The sequence below is a fragment of the Solanum pennellii genome, chromosome 12 (assembly GCF_001406875.1).
Source record: "Solanum pennellii chromosome 12, SPENNV200".
NCBI classification, from domain to species: Eukaryota; Viridiplantae; Streptophyta; class Magnoliopsida; order Solanales; family Solanaceae; genus Solanum; species Solanum pennellii.
Window position 1 is genome coordinate 73838247 of NC_028648.1, and position 24559 is coordinate 73862805.

Genomic DNA, 24559 nt, shown 5'->3' on the forward strand with positions numbered 1-24559 from the left:
TTTTAAGTCCAGTAAAGACTCATCCAGGTAAATCTTCATATTCGGGAGCCCTACATGGCTGGACCCAACCTTTCAAAGATCAACGAACTCCCCAAATTAGTTGGCTTTGCTGTTGTAAGGGTTCAGAGTCTGGTTTTACGCGCATCAACCCGTGTAAACTACGTCTTATCGTAGGCATTCTAGACACATTAAGAATTACTTAGCATATCCATTTTTAGGGTTGTTACACAATGGCCGATGCAGGCAGTCCATGATCGAGATTGGCTGCAATGTGCACTCTATAGCCGATGTGGGGATCCCACATTTGATGTTGGTTAGTCGTTGTGTGCAGGCCAAGTAATGCAGGAAGGCCAATCCCGATGACCGCTGAGTGACGTGCACATGCCATGGCTGATGCAGTCGTGCACACCCAACGTCGTCTTAGTGATGTGCACAAGACTAGACCAATGTGGCAGTCCACAACCAATTTTGTATGGCCAATACCGCTTTTTATTGGTCGATGAAGCTTGCCTGAAGAACACATTCCTTGGCTGATGGTGCCTTTCGTTGGCCGATGTCGATGTCACCTTGCTGATGTGCACAAGCCACAGATGTTGCAGGAAGGCCTTGGTTGATGCTATCTATCGTTGGCCGACGTCACTTGCCTAAAACACACAGGCCATGGCTAATGTTGTCTGACGTTTGGGTGATGCAAATGTCACTCAGTCAATGTACAGACACCACGACCATGCGTGTATGCCTTGGCTTATGTTGCATTCCATTGGACAATGTCGCTTTCTAGATGCACACATGTCATGTCATATGCATGCATGCTTGGTTGATGGTGCCAGCCAATGGCAGACATCGTTTACCTGAAGCTCATAAGTCTTGGCTGATGGTGCTTTCCATTGGCCGACATTGATAGAGCTCAGCCGATACACATATGCCACAGGTTAAGCACCCATGCCTTGGATGATGTAACATTACGTTGTCTGGCGTCGCCTCTCTAGATTCGCACAAAAAACATCAGATGCAAGAAGACCTTTGTTGATGTTGCATGCCATTTGCCGATATTGCCTGGCTAATGCATGTAGGCCTTGACTGATGTCGCCCAATCATTGCGCACATGCCACGACAGATGTGTGCAGTCCTTAGTTTAAGCAGCCTGTCATTGGTCGATGTCGCCTGGGCAATGCGCAGGCGACAACCGATATCGCTGTGTTGATGCACATACACCATGGTTGATCCATGTAGATCTTAGATGTTACGGTGTGTCGTTAGCCAATGTGGTTTGTCCGATGCACGCAGGCCACAACCAATGTCGCCTGTCCAATGTGCTCAAACCATTTTTGAAGTCGCCAGCCGATATGTCACGACCTGAGAGTATACCCAATAAGAAATGATATTCTCAAATCATGGCACGATGCACTTGACCTCTCGGAGATCTTGTACAAGCTCTTTGACATCATTCATTACATAAATATCTGAAGTGAGGAATTAAAACTTTGCACACGAAATAATAATACATTAAAAATATCTCTTTTATAGAAAATCATAAAGAAAGGTTAAGTCTCAAAGTCTCCATCTTAGACACAAGAATATTTTGGGACACGACCTAAACTTCAACATATAGAAATATCTAATTCTATTAAAATACTTTCAATAAGGTAGCTAAACATAATGATGTCCTCGAATCTAGTGCGGACATACCAACACTTGCTCGAATGGAAAGCTTATCCAAGCTTCACTTCAAGACTCCTATCAATTTCCACGTACACCTTTAGTGACAGACAAAATATATGGAATTAGTACATTAGAAGAATGCACTATGTGTGGTGACATGCAATTAAAACCATGCTAAAAGGACATTTGTATAAAACATGCTCTTTTTGAAGAAAACTTCATAAGACAAGTATAATAGATCACATTAAGTAAACATAAGAACATATGGTCACATACTACAATATAACATTAATATCAGTTCAATTCACACAACCATGAGACCCTCATACCAAAGGTGATTCTAAGGCTCACTTTGAGTATGTTATGAAGTGACCGCCCATACAATCCCTTCATACACACCAAAGTGATCCGAAATTCTACCTAAGATAATATTATTCCCATTTACATATTTAACTCCTTACCTAGAATTATTCCAAGACTCACCTAAGTAAGACATGAAGAGAACGCCCATACACCCTCTCCAAGCTTACCTAAGCAATTCTTAAAGCTACTCTTGTATAAAATGACTTAGGTGAAACTAGAGCCTAAAACTTGTGTCTTCATGTATTGAAGTACTAAAAGGGATTATAATTATGTTAGGAGGCAGTTTTTAAAGTTTTGTGATATTTGTAGGTCAAACGTCCATGATGTTCGAAAGGTTTGCCTTGAAACGTCCTTATGTGTCTTAGTTTGTTTTGCCTAGTTTTATGAGTTCATTTTCGGTGAAATTGATGTGAGATGTACTAAATATGTATAAAAACATATTTGTGTTGGAAAGGTCCAGTAAAAACTCCCGAAGGACCAATGAAGGGGTCCTTGAGGAGAACCCAAAGTGTGAGCTAAGGCCTCCAAAACTGCCTCACCTACGAATGGCAATCGACGCTCCGTAGGCTAGTGATGCCCCGTAGGTGGATGGTGTTGGTCAAATGTTAGTATAGGGATCTTAAGATCCTTATTTTCCATCCACTGACCCAAACCACGGACCAGCAGGACGGTCCATTGGTTGGGCTATGCGGCGTAGGTGAGGGGCCGTCAATGGCACCTGCATTTCTAAAGGTGTCTCGGCCAAGTGGAGGGCATTTTGGGGTTTTCACCTAGCCTCCCTAAAATTATTTGGATGGTTTATTTTAAGTGGGTTTATAAGAATTAATCACTAAGATGAATTCACTATTTAATATCAAACCCATCATATCCCTAAAGAACTCTCTAGAACTCAATTGCAGTCAAAACTCCAGATAGATCTTGGATTGAAGATTACTGGTGATTTCTCCATCAATTCTTCATCAAATTCTTGGTCTAGAATCAATTGAGGTATGGTCTTCATCCTTGAATCTCTTTTCTTCAAGGAGCCAATCTTCAAAGTGAGTTCCAAAGTCTTTCAAAGATGAAATTGTCCTATTTTGATATCTAGCCATTGGTTTGCATAGAACATTTTGAATCATTGTATATTGACTGAATTTATGTTAATTTGATTATTTTAACCTAAAAACCTCTATGAACCCATGCAATTCATGAAACCCAAGATTTGACTATTTTGTGGGTGACTTGAGTATGTCTTGATGCTATTGAATTCTTCTGTAGTTTAATAAGGGCTATTAAAATATAAATGAATCATGCTATAATTGTTAGTAGGCTTCCCTAAATCTATAAATTCATGTTTTATTATCTTTAATTCATTGTATGTTGTAATTGTTGGGTTGAAATTCTGACTATGACTATTGGTAAGAGCCTTGGTATATTGTGTTGGATGAATTGGCTATGGATTGAAGTTGTGAGATTGGATTAATAGTATGTTGACCTAACTGTCTCTATATTGTGTAGTATAGGCCTTTTATAATAATGATGTTTTGTATGGTCCAATTATGGTTGCAGTGTTTATGTGCTATACTTGTGAATAATGTGGCCTCGTCGGCATGACTTTATCAATTATGAAACAAGGTTTCCTCATCAACTTTAACTTATGTATTATGTCTTTAGCGTGTTATAACTTGAATAGGTGAATATTATGAATGTCTTGATGATATATGTGTTAATGTGGAGTCAAAGCATGAGTTCTACAAGTTGATGATATGTGTCTCTTGTAAGCTATAGTGAAGTCATTATGTGTAAATTACTTGATGTTGAAGTATACTGTTTCTTGATAGATTATGTGATACTGGTGATAAAATAAATTGATGATTATGTAGTAGTGAATAGGGTGACCTATAGATGATATTGGTTATACATATGTGCTTCTTAAATGATATGCTTTATATATGGAGTATGTGTGTGTCTTGTTTTGGTAGACTTGTGTCCCATACTTTATATATGTAGAATGTGAATATGAATTTTTGACTTACTATGAAAAAAATTCTTAATCTTGTCTGTGTTATTGATATGTGACCTTGAACATCGTTAAGAAGGTCTTTATGTGGAACCTCCAACCTAGTTGGAAGGTTATGATATCCTTAAAGTTGAAAGTCATAATGGTATCCTTCTTGTGTGAATGGTGGACTTAGGGTTGGTTGGCTCGAACTGCATGAAATCATCATTAGGAAAGTCATTGATCTGTCCTTTTGCAATTTTAGGTAGCCCTAGTGGACCCTCTTTTGTAAGGTGTAATGTGATTCGGTTGTGAACTAGATATGAAGCCTCTTCATTTACTGATTTATTAAAATACTCTATGAGAACAAATGCTAGCACCAAGTGAGTATGCTTGGGAAGTTTCTCTAACTAAGATGACTTTAGAGAACAATGAAACCCTCAATATTCCTTAACCATATGCCTACATGGGTTATTTCCTAGTTCTACCATTGGCAAGTAGAACACCCTCCATCGGAGTAGTTTCATGACTCCGGATTCCATGCATAGCTAGTATGGTATATGCCGATTATTGTCTATTCTCATCATATATGGGATACCTACTAGTGTTGGAGATGTTCTATGAAGTTTAAGCAGTGGAATGGGATACTATCTAGACATTGCACGAGTAGGATTTGAAGATGTTGGTATGTAGGTTCCCTAGTTTTTATCCAAGAACATTATGTGAAATTCCTTATTGTTGAATGTCTCTTAAATGACTTAATGAACATAGTTAGTTAAGTTAAAAGTATGTTAATGAAAATATACTTATATAGAGTAGCTCTTTTATTGAATTACTATATGAGAACAAAGGGTAGCACCAACAGAATTTTGTTGGGGAGTAGCTCTAGTTGAGATGGAGACTAGAGTACAAAGAAACCCTTGATATTCATTTATCATGCTTGTACATGGGTTGTGTCCTAGTTTTACCATTTCCAAGTAGAACACCCTCCATTGTAGTAGGTTCATGACTTTAGATTACATGCACAGCTAGTACGGTAATGTCGGTTTTTGCATATTCTCATCATATGGGATACCTACTAGTGTTGGAGAAGTTTAATGAAATTTAGGTTGTTGTATAGGATGTTATCTAGACAATTCATGATTAGGTTTTGAAAATGTTAGTGAGTGAGTCCCTAGGTTTTCTCCAAGACCATTACTTGAATGTCCTTATGTGTTGAATGTCTCTTAAGTGAATTAATGAAGATAATGACTTACTTTGGAAAGCATGTTAATGAATAAGTACTTACCTAGAGTAGTTTAAGGGTTGCTTCTGTAAGGTGTGAAGGGGGCAGAGGAATTGTCTCTTCATGTCTTACCTAGGGAGGTCTTAAGAATAACTCTAGACAGGAAAGTAAATTGATAAAGTACACATGATCTAAACTTAGGTAATCTTAAGGATTATTTATGTAAGCTTGGAGAGAGTGTATGGGCGTTCTCTTCTTGAATTACTCAAGTATGTCTTTTGATAAACTTTGGGAGGAGAATGTCATGGTACTCTCTCTCTCTCTCTCTCTCTCTCTCCTCTCTCTCACACACACACACACACACACATATATATATATATATATGTTATTGTGTGAAGTGAGAATGATCTATCATAGGTACTCTACAGGATCTCTTAGGTGTGTGTAAAAGGATTGTATTAGTGGTCACTTCATAACTCACTCAAGTGAGCCTGAATCACCTTTGGTAGGAGATCTCATGTTTATGTGTTTTGTAGGTTTGATTAGTGATATCTTGTGATGTGTGCGTTATAGGTGAGCTTACTATGAAGTTACAATGAAGTTGCTTGTAATGTTAATGTAAGGATTTATAATTTCATATAAATTGAATATAACTTGTATTGCGTTCTAAATGTGATGGCTCATGTTTCAATGTGATTCTTATACTTTTAATATGTTGTTTTAATCAAAAAGAGTATATTTTTCATAAATGTCTGTTTCTCATGATTTTATGCATTATGACATACTTAGTACATGCATTGTACTAATTCCATACATTTTCTTATATTTAAAGGTGTAGGTGGAAGGTGAAAGGCGTCTTGAAGCAAAGCTTGGAAACTAGGAATCTTTCAAGCAAAGTTGAAGTATGTCATCACTTTACTCGAGGACATAGATATCTTTAGACTTCTTTTATTCAAACTGTTGTAATAGACTAAGTTTCTATACTTCATATTATATGGGTTGTGTCCCAAGTATTCTTGAGTCTAAGATTGACATATGTTGAGACTTCGTGTTTTCTATGATTTTAATGATGAAAGATGTTTTGATATTTTTCTTGTGAAAAGTTTTAATTCAGCACTATTTTTCATTCATATATGCAATTGTAATGAATGATGTAATAGGGCTTGTACAAGACCTCCCAGAGGTCAACTACGTCGTGTTGCACTCCGAGAGTGTCATATCTTCTAGGGTGTACTCTTAGGATGTGACAACTCTAGATAAGTACATGTTCATTAACATACTTTTAACTTTTAGTCACTATGTTCATTAAGTCATTTAAGAGACATTCTACAATAAGGAATTTCACATAATCATCTTGGAGAAGACCTAGGGAACCTACATACCAACATCTTCAAAGACTACTCGTGCAATGTCTAGATAGCGTCCAATTCAACTACCTAAATTCATAGAACTTATAAACACTAGCATGTATTCCACACGATGAGAATAGGCAATAACCAAAATAGACCATACTAGCTATGCATGGAAGCCGGAGTCAACCCTACTCCGGTAGATAGTGTTCAACTTGCCAATGGAAGAACTAGGACACATCCCATGTAGGCACATGGTTAAGGAATATCAAGGGATTCTGTACTCTAGCTTCAATCTTAACTAGAGCTACTCCCCAAGAATATTCTCTCGGTGCTAGACTTTGATCACATCGAGTAATTCAATAAAGGATCATATGAAAAGGTACCATATCTTCATCATAACCCAATCATAACACCACCTTACATAAGATGGTCCACTAGTTTTGCCTACAATGGTTATTAGGTAGCTCAATGACTTCCCCAAGGATGACTTTATGTCATTCTATCCAACCACCCCTAAGTCCACCATTCACACAAGAAGGATAACATTACTGCTTTCAATTTCAAGGATATCATAACCTCCTTTCTAGAAGGTTCTACATAAATGGCCTTCTTAACCTTATTCAAGATCATATTCCATTCGTCCCTATACATTCATGACAAAGGTGATTTAGCCTACTAAGTTAAGAGTCATATCATCATGTATTAAATAGAGTGACATAGGTCTACCAAAACAAGATACACATACCATTATCTTATCACATGTACAATAGCATTCATGTAGTATATAGGGTCAACTAAGTATATTTTCAAGACACCCTACACACTTCTATAGAAACATCATCATAGTTCATCAAAAGACTCATATAGTCAACTAGGAAGATTCACACTTCAACTCCAAGTATACACACATATAAGGGATCACTATAGCCATTTATGATCACATATAATTACTTAGAAAATACATACTTTGAATTCACATATACACATAAACCATATACACCTTCACAAAACTCACATGTTCAAGTTATAAGATGATAATATCATAATTTATAAAGTAATGCGGACGAGGCCACATTCTTCACAATTATATCACATAAGCACCGCCACCATAAGTGGTCATGCCAATCAACTCAATTCAATACCTATACTACACAATATAGAAGAGGTTAGGTCAACCTACCACTATTCCAACTACAACATCTCCAATCCATAGACAATTTAACCGATTTAATCCACAAAGGCTCTTACCAATAGCTATGATAATCAAGTTAATCCAATAATTACAATATACAATCCAATAAGACCCAATATTAAAATCATCAAATCAAGACAGCCTATATACAATTCTAACATATTTCATACTTCTATCAATAGGCCATTATAATCTACGTAAGAAATAAATACAATGAAGACATGATCAAATCATTCATGATATAGTCAAAACTAGGATTGCATGGTTTCATGGGGTTTTTAGTCTAAAATCATCAAATTAACATCAATTCAATCATAATTCATTTATTCAAAACATTTTATGCAAGAACACATTGCTACATAACAAAATAGGAGATTCATGTTTTTGACCATCTTCAAAAAACCATTTAATTGACTCCTTTAAATAAAGATAATTCAAGGATGAAACACCATACCTTATGTGAAGCGAAGTCCACGAAATTAATGAAGAAAAACTTGGAAAACCATTCCTCTTCCTTGGAGCTTCATACCTTCATAAATGGAGGTCTTTGGAGAGAAGGAATAGAGAGGTTTTGTTTTCAGTTGCGGGTTAAGTTTTGATTGGTGAATTTAGAGTCTCAAAAAGACTCAATAACTGTCAATAAGTCATCCCAAAATTACCCAAAGTACCCCTACACTTAATGGACATTTTAACCAGTTCAAATTTGACTTACAAATGACGCGACCAAAACTGGAAGGTCACTGCACGTCGCGCGGTCACCTCTAATTCTAGGTTCAAGAAAATTTTGAGACATAATGGTTTGTGATGTCCCCACGTCGAAGAGAAAAATTTCCCTTTTCAGTGCAGGATGCATGACGCGCAAGCACTGCCAATTCTTGGCTGCCCGGGAGCTTCATTGGCCCATGTTTGGGTCCTCCTCAAGGACCCTTTTGCTTGTCCTTGGGGAGTCGTTCTCGGACGTTTCAACCCTTTACATGTCAGGCTATGTGTAAGAACCATCATACTCAATTTCATCCTCAAACCATACCACAAAACTCCACTACAAAACATTATGACACACTAGTTCAACTTGGACTAGTTTCCAGACGTTTTGGATGTTTCACTTCCAAACTCCTCAAACTGACTTATAACACTTACTAAAAATTTTAGGACATTATAACCTCATGAAACAAATGTTAGGATCTAGTTTAACCTAGCTCGTCTTAGAGGTGTTACATTCTCCCCCACTTGGACGACAATCGTCGTTGAATGACACTTGCTTCATTTTAAGCACTTGCAAGAGATAATACACAAGACCAGTAGATCATAACCCTAACACACAATATTCAACACACATAAGAGGGGTACCAATTATCCACATAAACAAGAGACTCAAAACACAACAAGAAGATAGAAACTACATCTACAACTCATCATGCAAAATAAGACTTACATTCTTCATTTCATATAGGAGGAATGCCTTCTCTATACATTATCATGATCATATAAAGATATTATTAACACGTTATAACCATTTTTCATGAAAGAACAATTTACTCAAAATTTCAAAATCTTTACAGTGAAGCATCAAAACCATACAGTGAAACATGTGCAATATTTAAATAATGCAACTCTTAAGCAATTTTCGATGGAAGCATGACAATATGAGATTCAAAACCATATAAACTCATTTTACAACATAATAATAACTTCATGGAACGCAAAACTCAAGGAGATCAATGAAATTTAATTTCAACTAGACTCCTACACAAAATACAACACACACATGCTACTATAACATTCTATCTCTCAAGCCTGAATTGAATTGTAGAGACGAAATAACAAATCACAACTCCACTACCCCCCATGCAACCCCACTTAGAAGTAATTCATTCTACTTAAACAGAGAAACTATAACTTACCAACATCCTAGTTCGGAGGATAAGGAGGAACTTGCTTGGCCTTTCTTCCTCTAGCGGCAATAGTAGGATAATCCCTCACCTTATGACCATCTTTACCACAACCATAGAAAACACCGGTACCGGTTAGACACATCCCAACATGTTTATTCCCACAAGTAGAACAAGTAGGCTTAACAATTCTAGAACCACCACCTCTCTCAAGCTTGTCCTTAGTATCACTAGCCTCATCTTGATTTGAGGCTCTCTTCTAAAACTTTGGTTGGTTTTGCTCTTTGGATTTACCACTCTTCAAATTCATTGTTTTTCTCCTAAATTAAGACTCTCCAACATCCACATTACATTGCCTAAGGTTAATGAACTTTTAAACCTTCTCCTCACTCCTCTCACGGAGAAAGTTCTTTCCTAAGAGAGCTTCCTTCAACTCTTCCCACTCTATAGGACCCGACTCAACTAGCCTATAATATTTGCATTGAGTTTACCACACTTGAGAAACTTACCTCAATTGGTATGAGGCCAACTCCTCCTTCTCCCTACAAGTCACCCCATATCACTCAACACCTTTTACACTCCTTTTAGAAACTCATGGGGATCTTCTCCCACCTTATAACCAAGGAAGATAGCAGGATTCATACTCACAGAGTTCCCAAATCTAGAGGTCATGGTACTCTCTAAAGCATTCACCCTATTCTCTACACCTCCATTCACATGAGTTGTTATGACTCGGGCTAATGCAAGGAGAGCCTCTCTAATCTCCCCATTAGTCATGTCCTCGCGAACCAAGGGAACCCCATCCCCTTGACCCACTATAAAGACTTGCTCAACTTGAGAAAATCCCTCATGAACTTCATCCTCTTCCAACCTTCTTGCAGACATTCTTCTAGTAGTCATACGTTATAATCACAAGAGAAGAGATTAGGAATAGACACTTATAACCTCAATTCTACTTGCACGATACATGATTGATTAAGAAAATGAAACTCTATCATCCTATAGCCTCTCCTCATAGATGTGTTGTGACTCACACCGATGAACAAGACTTTACTTGACGTGGATTTAATGAGATTTTGGATTCCTAGAGACTACTCCCAACACCTTATGCTTTGATACCAAGTTTGTCACGACCTAAGAGTATACCCTCGAATAAAGGGTATACTTGAATTGTGGCATCCCATACTTGACCTCTGAAAGGTCTTGTACAAATCCTTTGACATCATTCATTACATAATTGTATGAAAAGTAGAGCGAAATTAAAAATTTTACACGAGATAGTAATATTTCAAAATATCTCTGTTATAGAAAATGATAATGAATGGGTAAGTCTCAAAGTTGTCATCTTAGACACATGAATATTTTGGGACATGTCCCATACTTCAAAATATAGAAAGAAAACTAAACATAATGATATCCGCAAATCTAGTGAGGACACACCAATACTTGCTTGAATGAAATGCTAATCCAAGCATCACTAAGACTCCTCTCAATTGCCACCTACACCTTTAGAGATAGACAAAATATATGGAATTTGTACATTAGAATGCACTAAGTATGGTGAAATCCAATTAAAACCACGCTAAAAGGACATTTGTATAAAACATTATCTTTTGAAGAAAACTTCATAAGAGAAGTATAAGAGATCACAATAAGTGAACATAAGCACATATAGTCACATACTAAAATATCACATTAATATCGCTTCAATCCACATAACCATGAGACCCTCCTACCAAAGGTGATTCTAAGGCTCACTTGAGAGAGTTATGAAGTGACCGCCCATACAACCCCTTCACACACACGAAAATGATCCTAAAGACTACCTAAGACAAGATTATTCCTATTCATATATTAAAATCCCTACCTAGAATTATTCCAAGACTCACCTAAGTAAGACATGAAGAGAAGCCCATACATCCTCTCCAAGACTACCTAAGCAATCCTTAAAGCTACTCAAGATGAGTATCTTTTCATTAACATAGTTTTAGCTTAAGTCACTATGTTCATTAAATCATTTAACAGACATTCAACAATAAGGACTTTCACATAATGGTCTTGGAGAAGATCTAAGGTACCTACATACCAACATATTCAAAGCCTACTCGTGCAAGATAGCGTCCCATTCCACTACCTAAACTTTATAGAAAGTATCCAATGCTAGCATGTATCTCACATGATGAGAATAGAGAATAACCGACATAGACTATACTAGCTAGGCATGGAATCCGGAGTCAACCCTACTCCGATGAAGGGTGTTCTACTTGCCAATGGTAGAACTAGGACACAACACATGTAGGCACATGGTAAAGGAATATCAAGGGTTTCTTTGTACTCTAGTCTCCAACTAACCAAGAGCTATTCCCCAAGAATATTCTCTCGGTGCTAGCGTTTGTTCTCATAGAGTAATTCAATAAAGGAGCATATGAAGAGGTATCATATCTTTGTCATAACCCAATCATAACACCATCTTACCAAAGAGGGTCCACTAGTGCTGCCTACAATGGTTATTAGGTACCTCAATGACTTTCTCAAAGATGATTTCATGATGTATATGTCCACCATTCACACAAGAAGGATACCATTACGGCTTTGAACTCCAAGGATATTATAACCTCATTTCTAGAAGGTTCCACATAAATGACCTTCTTAACCTTATTAAATATCATATTTCATTCATTCATATACGTTTATAAAAAAGGTGCTTTAGCCTACTATGTCAAGAGTCATATTCACAATATATTTCATGTAGCATATAGTGTCAACTAAGTATACTTACAAGTGACACTACACACTCCTATAGAAACATCATCATAGTTCATGAAAAGGCTCATATAGTCAACTAGGAAGATAAACACTTCAACTCCAAGTATACACACATATAAGGCATCACTATAGCCATTTATGATACAAATAATAACTTAGAAGATTACATACTTTGACTTCACATATAAACATAAACCTTCAAAATACTCCCATCTTCAAGTTATAACATGATAAAATCAAAATTCATAAAGTAATGCCGAAGAGGCCACATTCTTCACAATTATATCACATAAGCACCTCCACCATTAGTGGAACATAACAATCAAGTCGATTCAATATCTATACTACAGAATATAGAAGAGGTTAGGTCAACATACCACTATTCCAACCATAACATCTCCGGTCCATAGCAATTCAATCCACAAAGGCTCTTACCAATAGCCTTGATTATCAATTTAACCAAATAATCACAATATAAAATGATCCAACAAGACGCAATATTAAAATCATTAAATAAAGAAATCCTATAGATAATTATAACATAATTCATACTTATATCAATAACCATTATAATCTACATAAGAATTCAATAAAATGGAAACATGAGCAAATCACCCATAATATAGTCAAAAGTAGGATTCCATGATTTACATGGGTTCATGGATTTTTCAGTGTAAAATAATCAAATTCACATCATTTCAATCATAATTCATTGATTCAAAACATTTTATGCAAGAACCCGTGACTAGATAACAAAATAGGAGATTTCATGTTTTTCATCATCTTTCAAAACCATTGAAATTGACTCCTTGAATGGAAGAGTATACAAGGATGAAACACCATATATTATGTTATGAAAATCCCAAAAAATTGATGGAGAAAAACATGTAAACTCAGTCCTCTTCCTTGGAGCTTTAAACCTTGATCAATGAAGGTCTTTGTAGAAACGAAATGGAGAGGTTTTGTTTTGAGTTGAGGGTTTAGGTTTGATTGGTGAGTTTAGAAGCTTAAAAAGACTCAATAAACTTCAATAATTCATCCCAAATTACCCAAAATACCCCTTCAATTAATGGATATTTTAACCAATTCAAAATTGACTTAAAAGCAAAGCGGCCAAAACTGGGAGGTCGCTGTGCGTTGCGGGGTCACCTATGATTGTTGGTTCTAGAAAATTTTGAGACAGAATTGTTTGTGATGGCCCTTCATCACAAGGCAAAAATTTTCCCTTTTAAGTGCAGGATGCATGACGCGCAGCATAACCGATTCTCGGCTGCTCGACAGCTTCATTGGCCCATGTGTGGGTCCTTCTCAAAGACCCTTTAGCTGGTCCTTGGGGCGTCGTTATCGAATGTTTTGACCCTTTACTTGTCAAGATATGTGTCAAATCATACCCAAAAACTCTACTAGAAAACACTACGACATATTAGTTCAACTCGACTAGTTCTCGGAGGTCTTGAACGTTTCACTTCCAAACACTTCAAAACTCCTCAAACTAACTTCAAACACTATTAATAACAATTTTAGGTCATTATAACCTCATGACACACATGTTAGTATCTAGTTTAACCTATCTTGGTTTAGAGGCATTACATGATGTGTCCAGATCATGGATGATACATGCTTTCCTTGATTGATGCTTAATTCTGTTGGACAATTTTCTTGCAAGATGGGCACATGTCACATCCGTGTATGCAGGTCTTTGTTGATGTGCATGCCATTTCCCGAATTCTCTTTCTAGATACACATATTTCATGTGAGTGTGTGCAGGCATTGACTGCAAGACTTGGCTGATGCTTTCTGTCGTTGGTCGACATCTTCATACTGATGTGTGAACGATACGCACGATGCTGGAATGCCAAAACCATTGTCGGTAGACCGATTTGTGCAAGCTACACACGATGCTGGAAGGGCACATTTAACGTCAGCAGACCGATGTGTGCAGGCTATGGATGATGCTGGTAGGCAATTTTCGATGTTTACAGAACAGTGTGTGCAGGCTGTGGACGACGTTGGTAGCCCATGTGCGAAGTTGACTGATTGTTGTGTGCGGGCCAAAGGCAATGGGGGCAGGCAATGACCGATGTCGCATGATCGTTGTTTGCATGTCAAAGGTGATGCATAGAGTCCATGCCCGACGATAGATGAGCAATGTGCACAAGATGCAGTCGATGTGGGCAGTCAACGGGTGACACAAGCTAAGGAATGTGCAAGATATGGACGATGTAGGAAACCCATGTCTAACGTCGATTGGCTATTTTGTGCAGGCCAAGGGCGATATGGGAATGCAAAGACCGAAGATCTTTGAGTGATGTGCACATGACATGGATGTTGCAGCTGGTCCATGCCCGTTGTTGCCCGAGCAATGTGCATAAGCTTGGAACAATGTGGGAGTGCATGAATAGTGTCCCCTGGAGGATCCCTCTTTATGTTGATTGATGTGTCTTGGTCGATGTGTATAGATCACAACAAATTTTGCCTAGCTGATGCATTAAGACCATAACTTAAGAAGTTCAGTTGTTGTGCACAGGACGCGGGTGATGCTTGCAGGCCTTGGATGATACTACATGTCATTGGCCGACATTGCTTTCCAGATGCACAGGTCATGTCCGTCATGCAATCCTTGGTTGATTCCTCATACCTTTTTGCAACGTCGCTTGCTAGATACGCCCATTCTTCATCCGTACATGCCGACCTTTATTATACCACATGCTATCAACCAACGTCTCTTTCCAGATACGCACATGCCATGACAAAAACATGCATTCCTTGGCTAATGCAGCCTACTGTTGGCCAATATATACAGAGTGATGTGTATAGGCTACAGACGATGCTGGAAGGGTACATTTGATGTCGGTAGACCGATGTGTGTAGGCTATGAACGATGGTGGTAGTCCATGTTGGACGTCGGCAGACTAATGTGTGCATGCTACCGACGATGTTGTCAGGCCACATTCGACATTACAGACCAATATGTGCAGGCTGTAGATGATTTTGATAGCCCACATCGTATGTAGGTTGACTGTTGTGTGTAGGCCAAAGATGATGCAGGCAGACCACGTATGACGATGACTAACCATTTTGTACAGGACAAAGGTAATGTGGGCACGCCACGCCCGACACCATCTTCCTTTTTTATACAGTTCAAGGCAATGCGGGCTTTCAACTCCCGAAGTCGGTTGACCGTTGTGTGAAGGCCTAGGGCGATGTCGGCAGTCGAAGCCAAAAAATGACTAAGAGATGTGCAGAAGAAATGACCAATGCAGGCAGTACACGACCAACGTCGATTGAGAGATGTGCACAAGTTATAATAGATGTGGTCAGTCCACGATTAATGTCGCTTGGCCAATTTCACTTGTCATTGGCCGACATTGCTTGCCCGAAGTGGACGGGACTTGGATGATTTATCAGTCGTTTCCCAATCCCACTATCGCCCAACCGATGCGTGCGCGCCACAACTCATGCATGTAGGCCTTGGTTGATGATTCTTGTTGTCGACGACGTCGCTTGCTTGATACACACTTGCTAGGCATGAGATGCGCCACAACTCATGCCCAATCGGATGTCTCTTGCAAGTTGCACACATGCGACGTCCAATGCGTGCAAGCCTTGGTTGATGCCACCTACAGTTGACTGACGTCCCTTTCATGATGTCACATGCCACGTCTGATGTGTGGTCCACATGGAACTCTTGGTTCTGTGGCGCTGATTCTGTCTTAGAAGAGTAGACATTGTTTTTTCAAAATATTCAAAATGAACATGTACAACCCAAATATGCATGTTCTAAGGTATAAACACACATTAGCTTCCACAAATAACTTTTTAAAATATTAAAATATAGTTATAAACATTTTTTATTATTTATCCTGAATATAAGTAATGCATTAATGAAACGTATGAAAAATATTTTAAAAAATTTAAAAATAACACAATAAATTAAAAAAAATAACATGTAACCTTGAATTCAACAATTTAAACAATTTTTTTAATTTTTATTTTTGTTCTGTAAATACCGAAAATGGGTAAGTCGTGAATAAAAAAAGGAGAAAAAATTAATTTTTTTATAAAATTAACGCCAAAAATTCATAAATATATATAGTAACCTTAAATTCATCAATTTCAACATTTTCTTTAATTTTTATTTTTTTGGTAAATCCCAACAATCGATATTCATTAAAAAAAATACGAAAAAATGAAAACCAATAAAAATAATGCAAAAAATTCACAAATAAATATAGTAACCTTAACTTCGACAATTTCAACAATTTGTTTTAATTTTAATTTTTGTTTGGGAAATACTGAAAATGGGTAATTCGTGAATAAAACATAGGAAAAATATTTTCAAAATATAAAATTAACACCAAAAATTCACAAATTAATATACATTAAAATCAACAATTTAAACCATTTTTTGAAATTTTCATTTTTTGTGTAGTAAATCTTGAAAATGAGCAGTTGGTTAAAAAAAAATAGGAATAATGTGAAAATAATATAAACCTAATGCAAAATTTTCACAAATAAATATCGTAAATTTCAACAATTTTTAAAATTTTTATTTTTGTTCGCTAAATCATGAAAATGGGTATTAATTAATAAAAATGAAAATATGATTAAAAAAATAAAAAATCAACGCCAAAAATTCGTAAATAAATATAGTAACCTGAAATTCAACAACTTTCATAAATTTTAATTTTTAAAATGTGACAAAAAAACTACAATACTATATTGTAAAAATGAATAAAAGTCTCAAAAATATGAAAATGCTCGAAAATACTTCTAAACATGTGAAACTAATGATAGATTACATATTATTTACAAACAAAAGATGTTTCAATATCCTACAAACCGTATACAAAATGAAAATGGTAGGAATGAACCACATGAGATGGCAACGTTGATAATTGATGGGGGAACATAGATGAATATGTTATAATGCCGGAAGGGTGTTTCACACCCTTTTAATTTTTGTACGGCATAGACATATGCATGTTGTTGACTAGATCTCGATTAATATCACTGCATGCGACATTGATCATCTAAAATTTAAAACGTTTTTTGACAAAAGTGTGCATGCCACATGTGATGCGACCAAGCGACGTGTGACATCAGCAGACGATTTGTCAAGGCTACAAATGATTCTTCTAGGCAACGTCCAACATCGGCAGACCGATCTGTTTAGGCTACGAATGATGTTGGCAACCACATCAGACATTTACTACTTGATGTGTACAGGCCATAGATGATAGGTGCAGCCAACATCCGACGTCGGCTGACCGTTATATGCTGGCCAAGAGTTATGCGGGCAGGCAATGTCCAACATGGGCAGACCATTGTATGCAGGAGAAAGGCGATACGAGAAGGCCATGTCCAACGTTGGCTGACGTACTATGTAGGACAAAGGCGATGTGGGAAGGCCACACCCATTGTGCAGGCCAAAGGTGATAAGGGCAAGCAACGCCTGATGTTTCCCTGACCGTTGTTTGTATGCCAAGGGCGATGTGCATTCCGAACCTGACAACGACTGAGCGATGGGAAAAATCCATTACTTATGTGGGTAGTCTACGACTGATGTCGATTGAGAAATGTGTAGGCTACGACCAATGACGATAGCCCACATCCTACATCGATTGGCCGGCATGTGTAGGCTAAAGGAAATGTGGGAAGGCCAAGCCTAATAAACTCTAAGTGATGTGCACAAGCCAAGGATAATGCGTTTTGTCCATGCCTGACGTTGACTAAGCAATGTGCATTGGCGACAACCGATACGGCAGTCCATGAGCAATGTCGACTTGAAAATGTTGTTAGCCTTTGGCCGATGTCTCTTTCCTAATGCACTTAGGCCTTGGCTGATGCTGTCTGTTATTGGCCGACATTGATATTGCCATGTCGATGTGCACACGTTATGGCTGATGCATGAAGGCCTAGGTTGATGTTGCCTATCGTTGAAAATCATTGCTTACTAAACCGTAAGGTCTTGGCTAATGTTGCCTTATTGTAGTCGATGCAAATGTTGCCTAGCTGATGCACACACGCCATGACTGATGCATAGAGGCCTTGGCTGATGTTGCATTCTATTGTCCAATAAAGCTTGCCAGATGCGCACATTCTATGTTAGATGCGTGCAAGCCTTGGCTGATGCTGCCTGTAGTTGGCCGACGTTGCTTCCCTGAAGCGCACAATCCTTGGCTGATGGTGTCTGTCATTTACCGACGTTGATGTCGTCCATTCAATGCACACACGCCACTGGCTATGCGTGCATGCCTTGGATGATAATGCATGTCGTTGTTTGACGTCGCTAACTAGATGCACACAAACCAGTTTAGATGCTTGAAGACCTTGTCTAATGTTGCATGTTGTTGGCCGATGTTTCGAGGCTTATGCATGCAGGCAATGATAGATGTCTCCCAGTCGATGCGCACACACCGCGGCTGATGCGTGGAATCCTTGGAAGATGCTGCCTTCCATTGGAAATATCACTTTCCAGATGCGGGCATGCCACAACCGATGTCATTGAGTTGATGTGCACACGCCACGACTCATGTGTGCAGGCCTTGGCTGTTTCTTCCTGCCATCGGCCTATGTCGCTTGGACAATGTGCTGATGCTACTCCCGATTGTTCAGAACACAGATGAAGTCACCCAGCCGATGTGCACACGACACGGCTGATGCATGCATACCTTAACATATGTTGCATATCGTAACCGACATCACCTTCCACGTGTGTGCATACAGGCCTTGGCTTAAGCAACATTCCATTAGCCAGCGCAAGATACGCACATTCCATGTCTGTGCATGCAGGCCTTGTCTAAAGATGCATGTCATTGGATGAAGTCGCTTGCCAAATCTGCACATGCCATATCAAACCATAGAGGCTTCAACTGATGCTGCCTGCCATTGGCCAACATTGAGAGACTGATTTGTGCAGGCTATAGACAATGCTGGCAGGCCTTATCCGACATCGACAAATCGATGTATGTAGTCCATGGACGATATCGACAGGACACATTTGAGGTCGGTAGACATATGTGTGCACCCTATAAATAATGATGTCACAATTGTCATGCCTCACTTTTTGGGTACACATTGTACTAGGCTAACCCACTAACTGTCAGAGATAGGGTAGACCACCTAGCATCTAATCATTGGATTATTTCTTTCTTAGAAACCTTTTGCATCAGTGGGTTCAACCTATGTTGATGTTTGATAGTAGGACTACAGTCAATCTCAAGCTGGATTTTGTGTGTGCAAATGCCTGGAGGTATCCCAATTATATCGTCAATGGTCCAACCAATGAATTTTGTACCTTTTTAGCTCTTTGATTAGCTCTTTCACGTGTTCTTGATTTTAATATGCAGCCAATATAATAGGCAAAGTGTTGTTAGTAACTAAAAACACATACCTGAGATGAATAGGCAACTACTTCAGCTCTGACACACGTGGCTCCTTGATGGATGGTTTTGCTGGAGGACTGGCTCTGTCTTTCAAGTCCAAGTCCAATTTCTTGGGAGTATATGAATGTGCTCTCATACCTCGTACATCATTCACGTTCTATACATAATTAGACAAAAAATCAGTGTCAAAATTCATTAGTACTGCAGCTAACGTTTCAATAGACATTCTTTCTTCTATGGGTATCCTCATGTCTACATTAGTGAGTGCTTCAATTGCAGACACCACATTAATCTCTCATGGCTGTTTCATTGACCAGCAGATGTTAAACGTTACCTCCTCTTTCTTGAGTCTAATCTTCAACTTTCCTCTATCAACATCCCCCGAATCTCTTCTCGTATCTAAATATGATCTTTCCAGAATGATGGGAACTTCAAAGTCTACTTCACCATCCAGAATTACAAAATTTGTTCGAAAGATGGAAGTGTCTACCATCAAAAGTACATCAAACAAAATTCCCACTAGTCTCTTTACTGTTTTGTCAGCCATCATCAACATCATTGATGTGGGGTTTGGTTTCCCCAAGCCTAACTTTTCATAAATGGCTAGTGGCATCAGAATAATAATGGCTCCCAGATCACAGAATGCTTTAGCAAACATGATTGAACCAATGGTTCATGAAATTGTGAGAGCACCTGGATCCTCAATTTTCTTAACCAGAGATCTGGTAGTAATGGCACTGCAATGGTACATATCGTTAGAAAAATCAAGACTTAGAACTATTTTCTTAGTAACTAAGTTTTTCATAAACTTGGAATATCTTGGCATTTATTTAAGAGATTCAGTAAATGGGATGTTTATGAGGAGAAAGTTTTTCAGTATAGTGATGAATTTTGTGAACATTCCATCTTCAGCTTTCTTTTTGAGCTTTTGAGGGAAAGCGGAAGGTGATCTGAGAATATGGTACAATGGAAGATTTTCCTTGACTTCCTTCTCTTTTAGTCTCGTAGAATTTATTTGGCACTAAACCACCTCCTCTTCTTTTCCAGCTTGCTCCTTGATTTTGTCAGTTTTGGTACGTACAGAGATAGTGTTCGATAAAACATTACCACTCGTGGTGGTAATGGCCAAGCAGTGTTCGTCCTTCTTAGTATTTTAAATAGTATCACTTGGTAGGGAACTATTATTCCTCGGATTCAGAGAGGCTGAGCGCTGCCCCAACTATTGCTCTATTTGCTTAATGGGGGTGGTGTGAGAGTCTACTAACTAATTCATGCTCGAGAAGTCACCCCTCATTTCTTTTTCCCCTGCATCAGTTTATTCCACTTTTTGGATTACTTTGTAAATATGTGGGGGTAATTTTTCAATCACCTCAATCTTTTCCTTATCGACCTGAAATCATTTCTGCGACATTTTATGTTAACAACTATGCCTTCTTTCACCATGAAGTGTCACTTTTCCTATTCAAAACCAGGTTAGCTTCTTCACACTTCTACAAATCTCTGGTAAGATTCAACAAACCATCGTCAAAATTATCGCCCAGTATCAAAAAATCATCCATGAATACCTCTAGAGTATCCTAAACCATATATGAGAAGATGGATATCATGCGCCTTTGAAATGTAGCTGGTGCATTACATAATTCAAATGGCATGCGCTTAAATGAAAAAGTGTCATAAGAAATGTAATTTTAGTCTTTTCCTTATCTTTTGGATCAATGGATATCTGGTTATAACAAGAGTATCCATCTTTGAAACTGTACAAACCTTTACCTGCTAACATGTTAAGCATTTGGTCCATGAATGGAATAGGGAAATGGTCCCTAAAGGTCCACTTGTTCAGCTTCAAGTAGTCCATGCATACTCGCCACCCAGTGACAGGTCTCTGCCAAACTAGTTCATTCTTGAAATTTGCCACTAGTCATGCATCTTATTTTGGATACACACTGTACTGGACTTGACTAGTGACTATCAAAGATAGGGTAGACAACCCTAACATCTCATCACTTCATTATTTCTTTCTTAACCACCTCTTGCGTCGGTTGTTTCAACCTCCGTTGATGTTCAAGGACTGTAGTCTTCCCCAAGCTGGATTTTGTGTGTGCAAATGCCTGGAGGTATCCCTATTATATCAACAATGGTCCAACCAATGGCTCTTTTGTACCTTCTTATTAGTTTAATCAGCTCTTGAACTTGTTCTTAATTAAATCTACAACCAATATAACAGGGAAAGTGTTGTTACTACCTAAAAGCACATACCTGAGGTGACTAGGAAACTATTTCAGCTTTAACATCGGTGGCTCCTCGATGGATTGTTTTGCTGGAAGACTTGGTCTATTTTTTATGTCCAAGTCCAATTTCTTGGGAGTATATGAATGTGCTCCCGTACCCTGTAGAGAAATTATATTTTCTGCATAACCAGACCAAAAATCAACGTTAAAATTCTTCAGTATTGCAACTAACGTTTCAACAGAGATTCATTATTCTATGGGCACCCTTATGTGTTCATCAAGGACTACTTCAATTGCAGACACCACATTTATCTCTCGTGTGTGTTTCAATGAAATGTATGTGTTAAACTATACCTCCTCTCTGTTGAGTCTAAACTTCAATTTTCCTCTCTTAACATCCCTTAAAGATTTTCTCGTATCTAAAATGTTCTTCCTATAATGATGGGAACTTCAAAGTCTAATTCACAATCCAGAAATACATAATTATCTTGTAAGGTTAAAGTGTCTATCTTCACTAGTACATCACAAAAAATTTCAATTGGTCTGTTTAGAGATCTGTCATTCATCATCAACCTCATTGATGTAGGTTTTGGTATTCCCATACCTTACTTTTCATAAATGGCTAGCGGCATCAGATTAATGTTTTCTCCAAAATAACAAAAAGTTTTTTCAAGCTTGATTGACCCAATGGTGCATGTGATTGTGAAAGCACCTGGATCCTCCTTTTTCTAAACCAGATATCTGGTAGCAATGGCACTGCATTGATGCACATCATTAGAAAAGTCAAGACCTACAGCTCTTTTCTTGGTAACCAAGTCTTTCATAAACTGGGCATATCCAAGCATTTGTTTAAGAGCTTCAGCAAGTAGGATGTTTACTAAAAGTTGTTTCAGCATAGTGATGAATATTGTGAACTTTCCATTTTTAGCTTTCGCTTTGAGACTTTGAAGGAAAGGTGAAGGAGGTTTGGGAATCTGCTGTAATAACAAATTTTCCTAGACTTCCTTCTCTTTTCCTCTCATAGGATTTATTTGGCAATAAACCTCCTCATGTCGTCTACATGTGTAATTTCCTTATGTTCTTTTCCAGTTTGCTCCTTGGTCTGGTCAGCTTTGGTGCCTGGAGACATAGTGTTACACAGAAGTTTACCACTCCTGGTGGTGATGGCCATGCAGTGTCAACCCTTCTTATGATTTAGAATGGTATGACTTCGTAGTGAAACTTTCTTCCTCTGATTCTGAGAGGCCGAGATTTACCCTAACTATTGCTCTATTTGATTACTAATTGACTAATGCTCGAGAAGTCACCCGTCATTTCTTTTAACCTTGCGTCAGTTGATTCCACCTTTTGGAGTACTTTGGCCGTCATGTCCTCCAACTTAGATCTGCTAGATTTACAACTAGTTCGGTCTCTGCTACTTGGGGAACATATACACCAGTGCGGTCATTCCAATACCAATCTCTGTTTTGTTAGTTTTCTTGATTTTTGTTTGTTTGTTTATCACACTGGCCTTTTCTAACATAGTTTCAACCTGCATTTCCAGAATTGTAACCCTGATTTATAGAGCTATAATTCTAGAAACCTCCTTGGTTTGCCAAGTAGTTAGCATCTTAATCAATGTCTTGATCTTCATACCTCTTTTGTTGTCCCACAACGTTTATTTTTAGAATTTCTTCCAATGTGCTTTGTCAGAAAATCAATGTCAGTCCTCATATGTGACATGTCTTGCTTATTCTTCTCGCTTCCTCTGTTTAATTGACATTTGATATGTATACCCAATTTCCCATACATCTCCATCTTGTTGTACCATGCTCTCTTGTTTTTGGAGACTTCGTACAATAGTTGCATGATTTATACAAATGGTTTCCTTATAAATGAACCTCTACAAACAACATCTACAATAGGTTAAGTATTATAATTGAGAGATCTATAAAAATCCATCTTAAGATGCATTTTAGTAAGATCATGGTTACTACATTTCTTCATCTTTTGGCTGAATCTCCACCAAATATCATGCACCGCTTCTCCTAGTAACTCATTATTTGTGGTGATTTCATCGTTCATCTACAATTCTTTTGATTCTTGTAAGAATTGTTCAAGGTAAGCTCCTTTGAGCTCAATCCAAGTTCAAATAGAGTCTTCTGGCCTCTCAGTCAGCACGTTAGTTTCCTCAGAGGCGATGGAGACAGCCTAAGCCTCATTGCTGTCTGATTTACCCTTGAATCTCTTGGGACTTGAAAATTCCCACACAATTCATCAGATACTGATTTGCATCATCACCTGCTGCACCCCTAAGCATTCCTTTTAGATTCAACAGTTTGATCATAGAGCTAGTTATAGTAAACTTGACACCTGAAGGTAGTGTTAGTAACAATATAGATCCAGTAGCTCCTACTCCATCCATATGAGCATCGTCTTCTTCGTACATCATGTGAGTTGGATGTTGAGCTATATTACTTGGGGCTATTGGTGGACGATGAGGAGGATCATTGCATCTCTTTTTTCAGTTACAACCC

The 24559-nt window shown here is 38.1% G+C and overlaps 1 protein-coding gene across 1 annotated transcript; it reads right to left on the reverse strand.

Annotated features, from left to right (window-relative positions):
- Window positions 1–9680: 9680 nt before the first annotated feature.
- Window positions 9681–10546, reverse strand: LOC107006535. The gene is made up of 3 exons (XM_015205063.1): window positions 10239–10546; window positions 10041–10128; window positions 9681–9920 (listed from the first exon to the last, which is right to left on the reverse strand). Exons 1-3 carry the CDS (start codon window positions 10544–10546, stop codon window positions 9681–9683), a joined length of 636 nt encoding a protein of 211 aa, XP_015060549.1.
- Between the last annotated feature and the right edge of the window lie 14013 nt (window positions 10547–24559).

Coding starts and splice junctions, on each gene's coding strand:
- LOC107006535 (XM_015205063.1), bottom strand. CDS start 10,546: ATGTCTGCAAGAAGGTTGGAAGAGGATGAAGTTCATGAGGGATTTTCT. Junction 10,129..10,238: donor CATGAGTTTCTAAAAGGAGT/GTAAAAGGTGTT, acceptor CAAATATTATAG/GCTAGTTGAGTCGGGTCCTA. Junction 9,921..10,040: donor GTGAGAGGAGTGAGGAGAAG/GTTTAAAAGTTC, acceptor CCAAAGTTTTAG/AAGAGAGCCTCAAATCAAGA.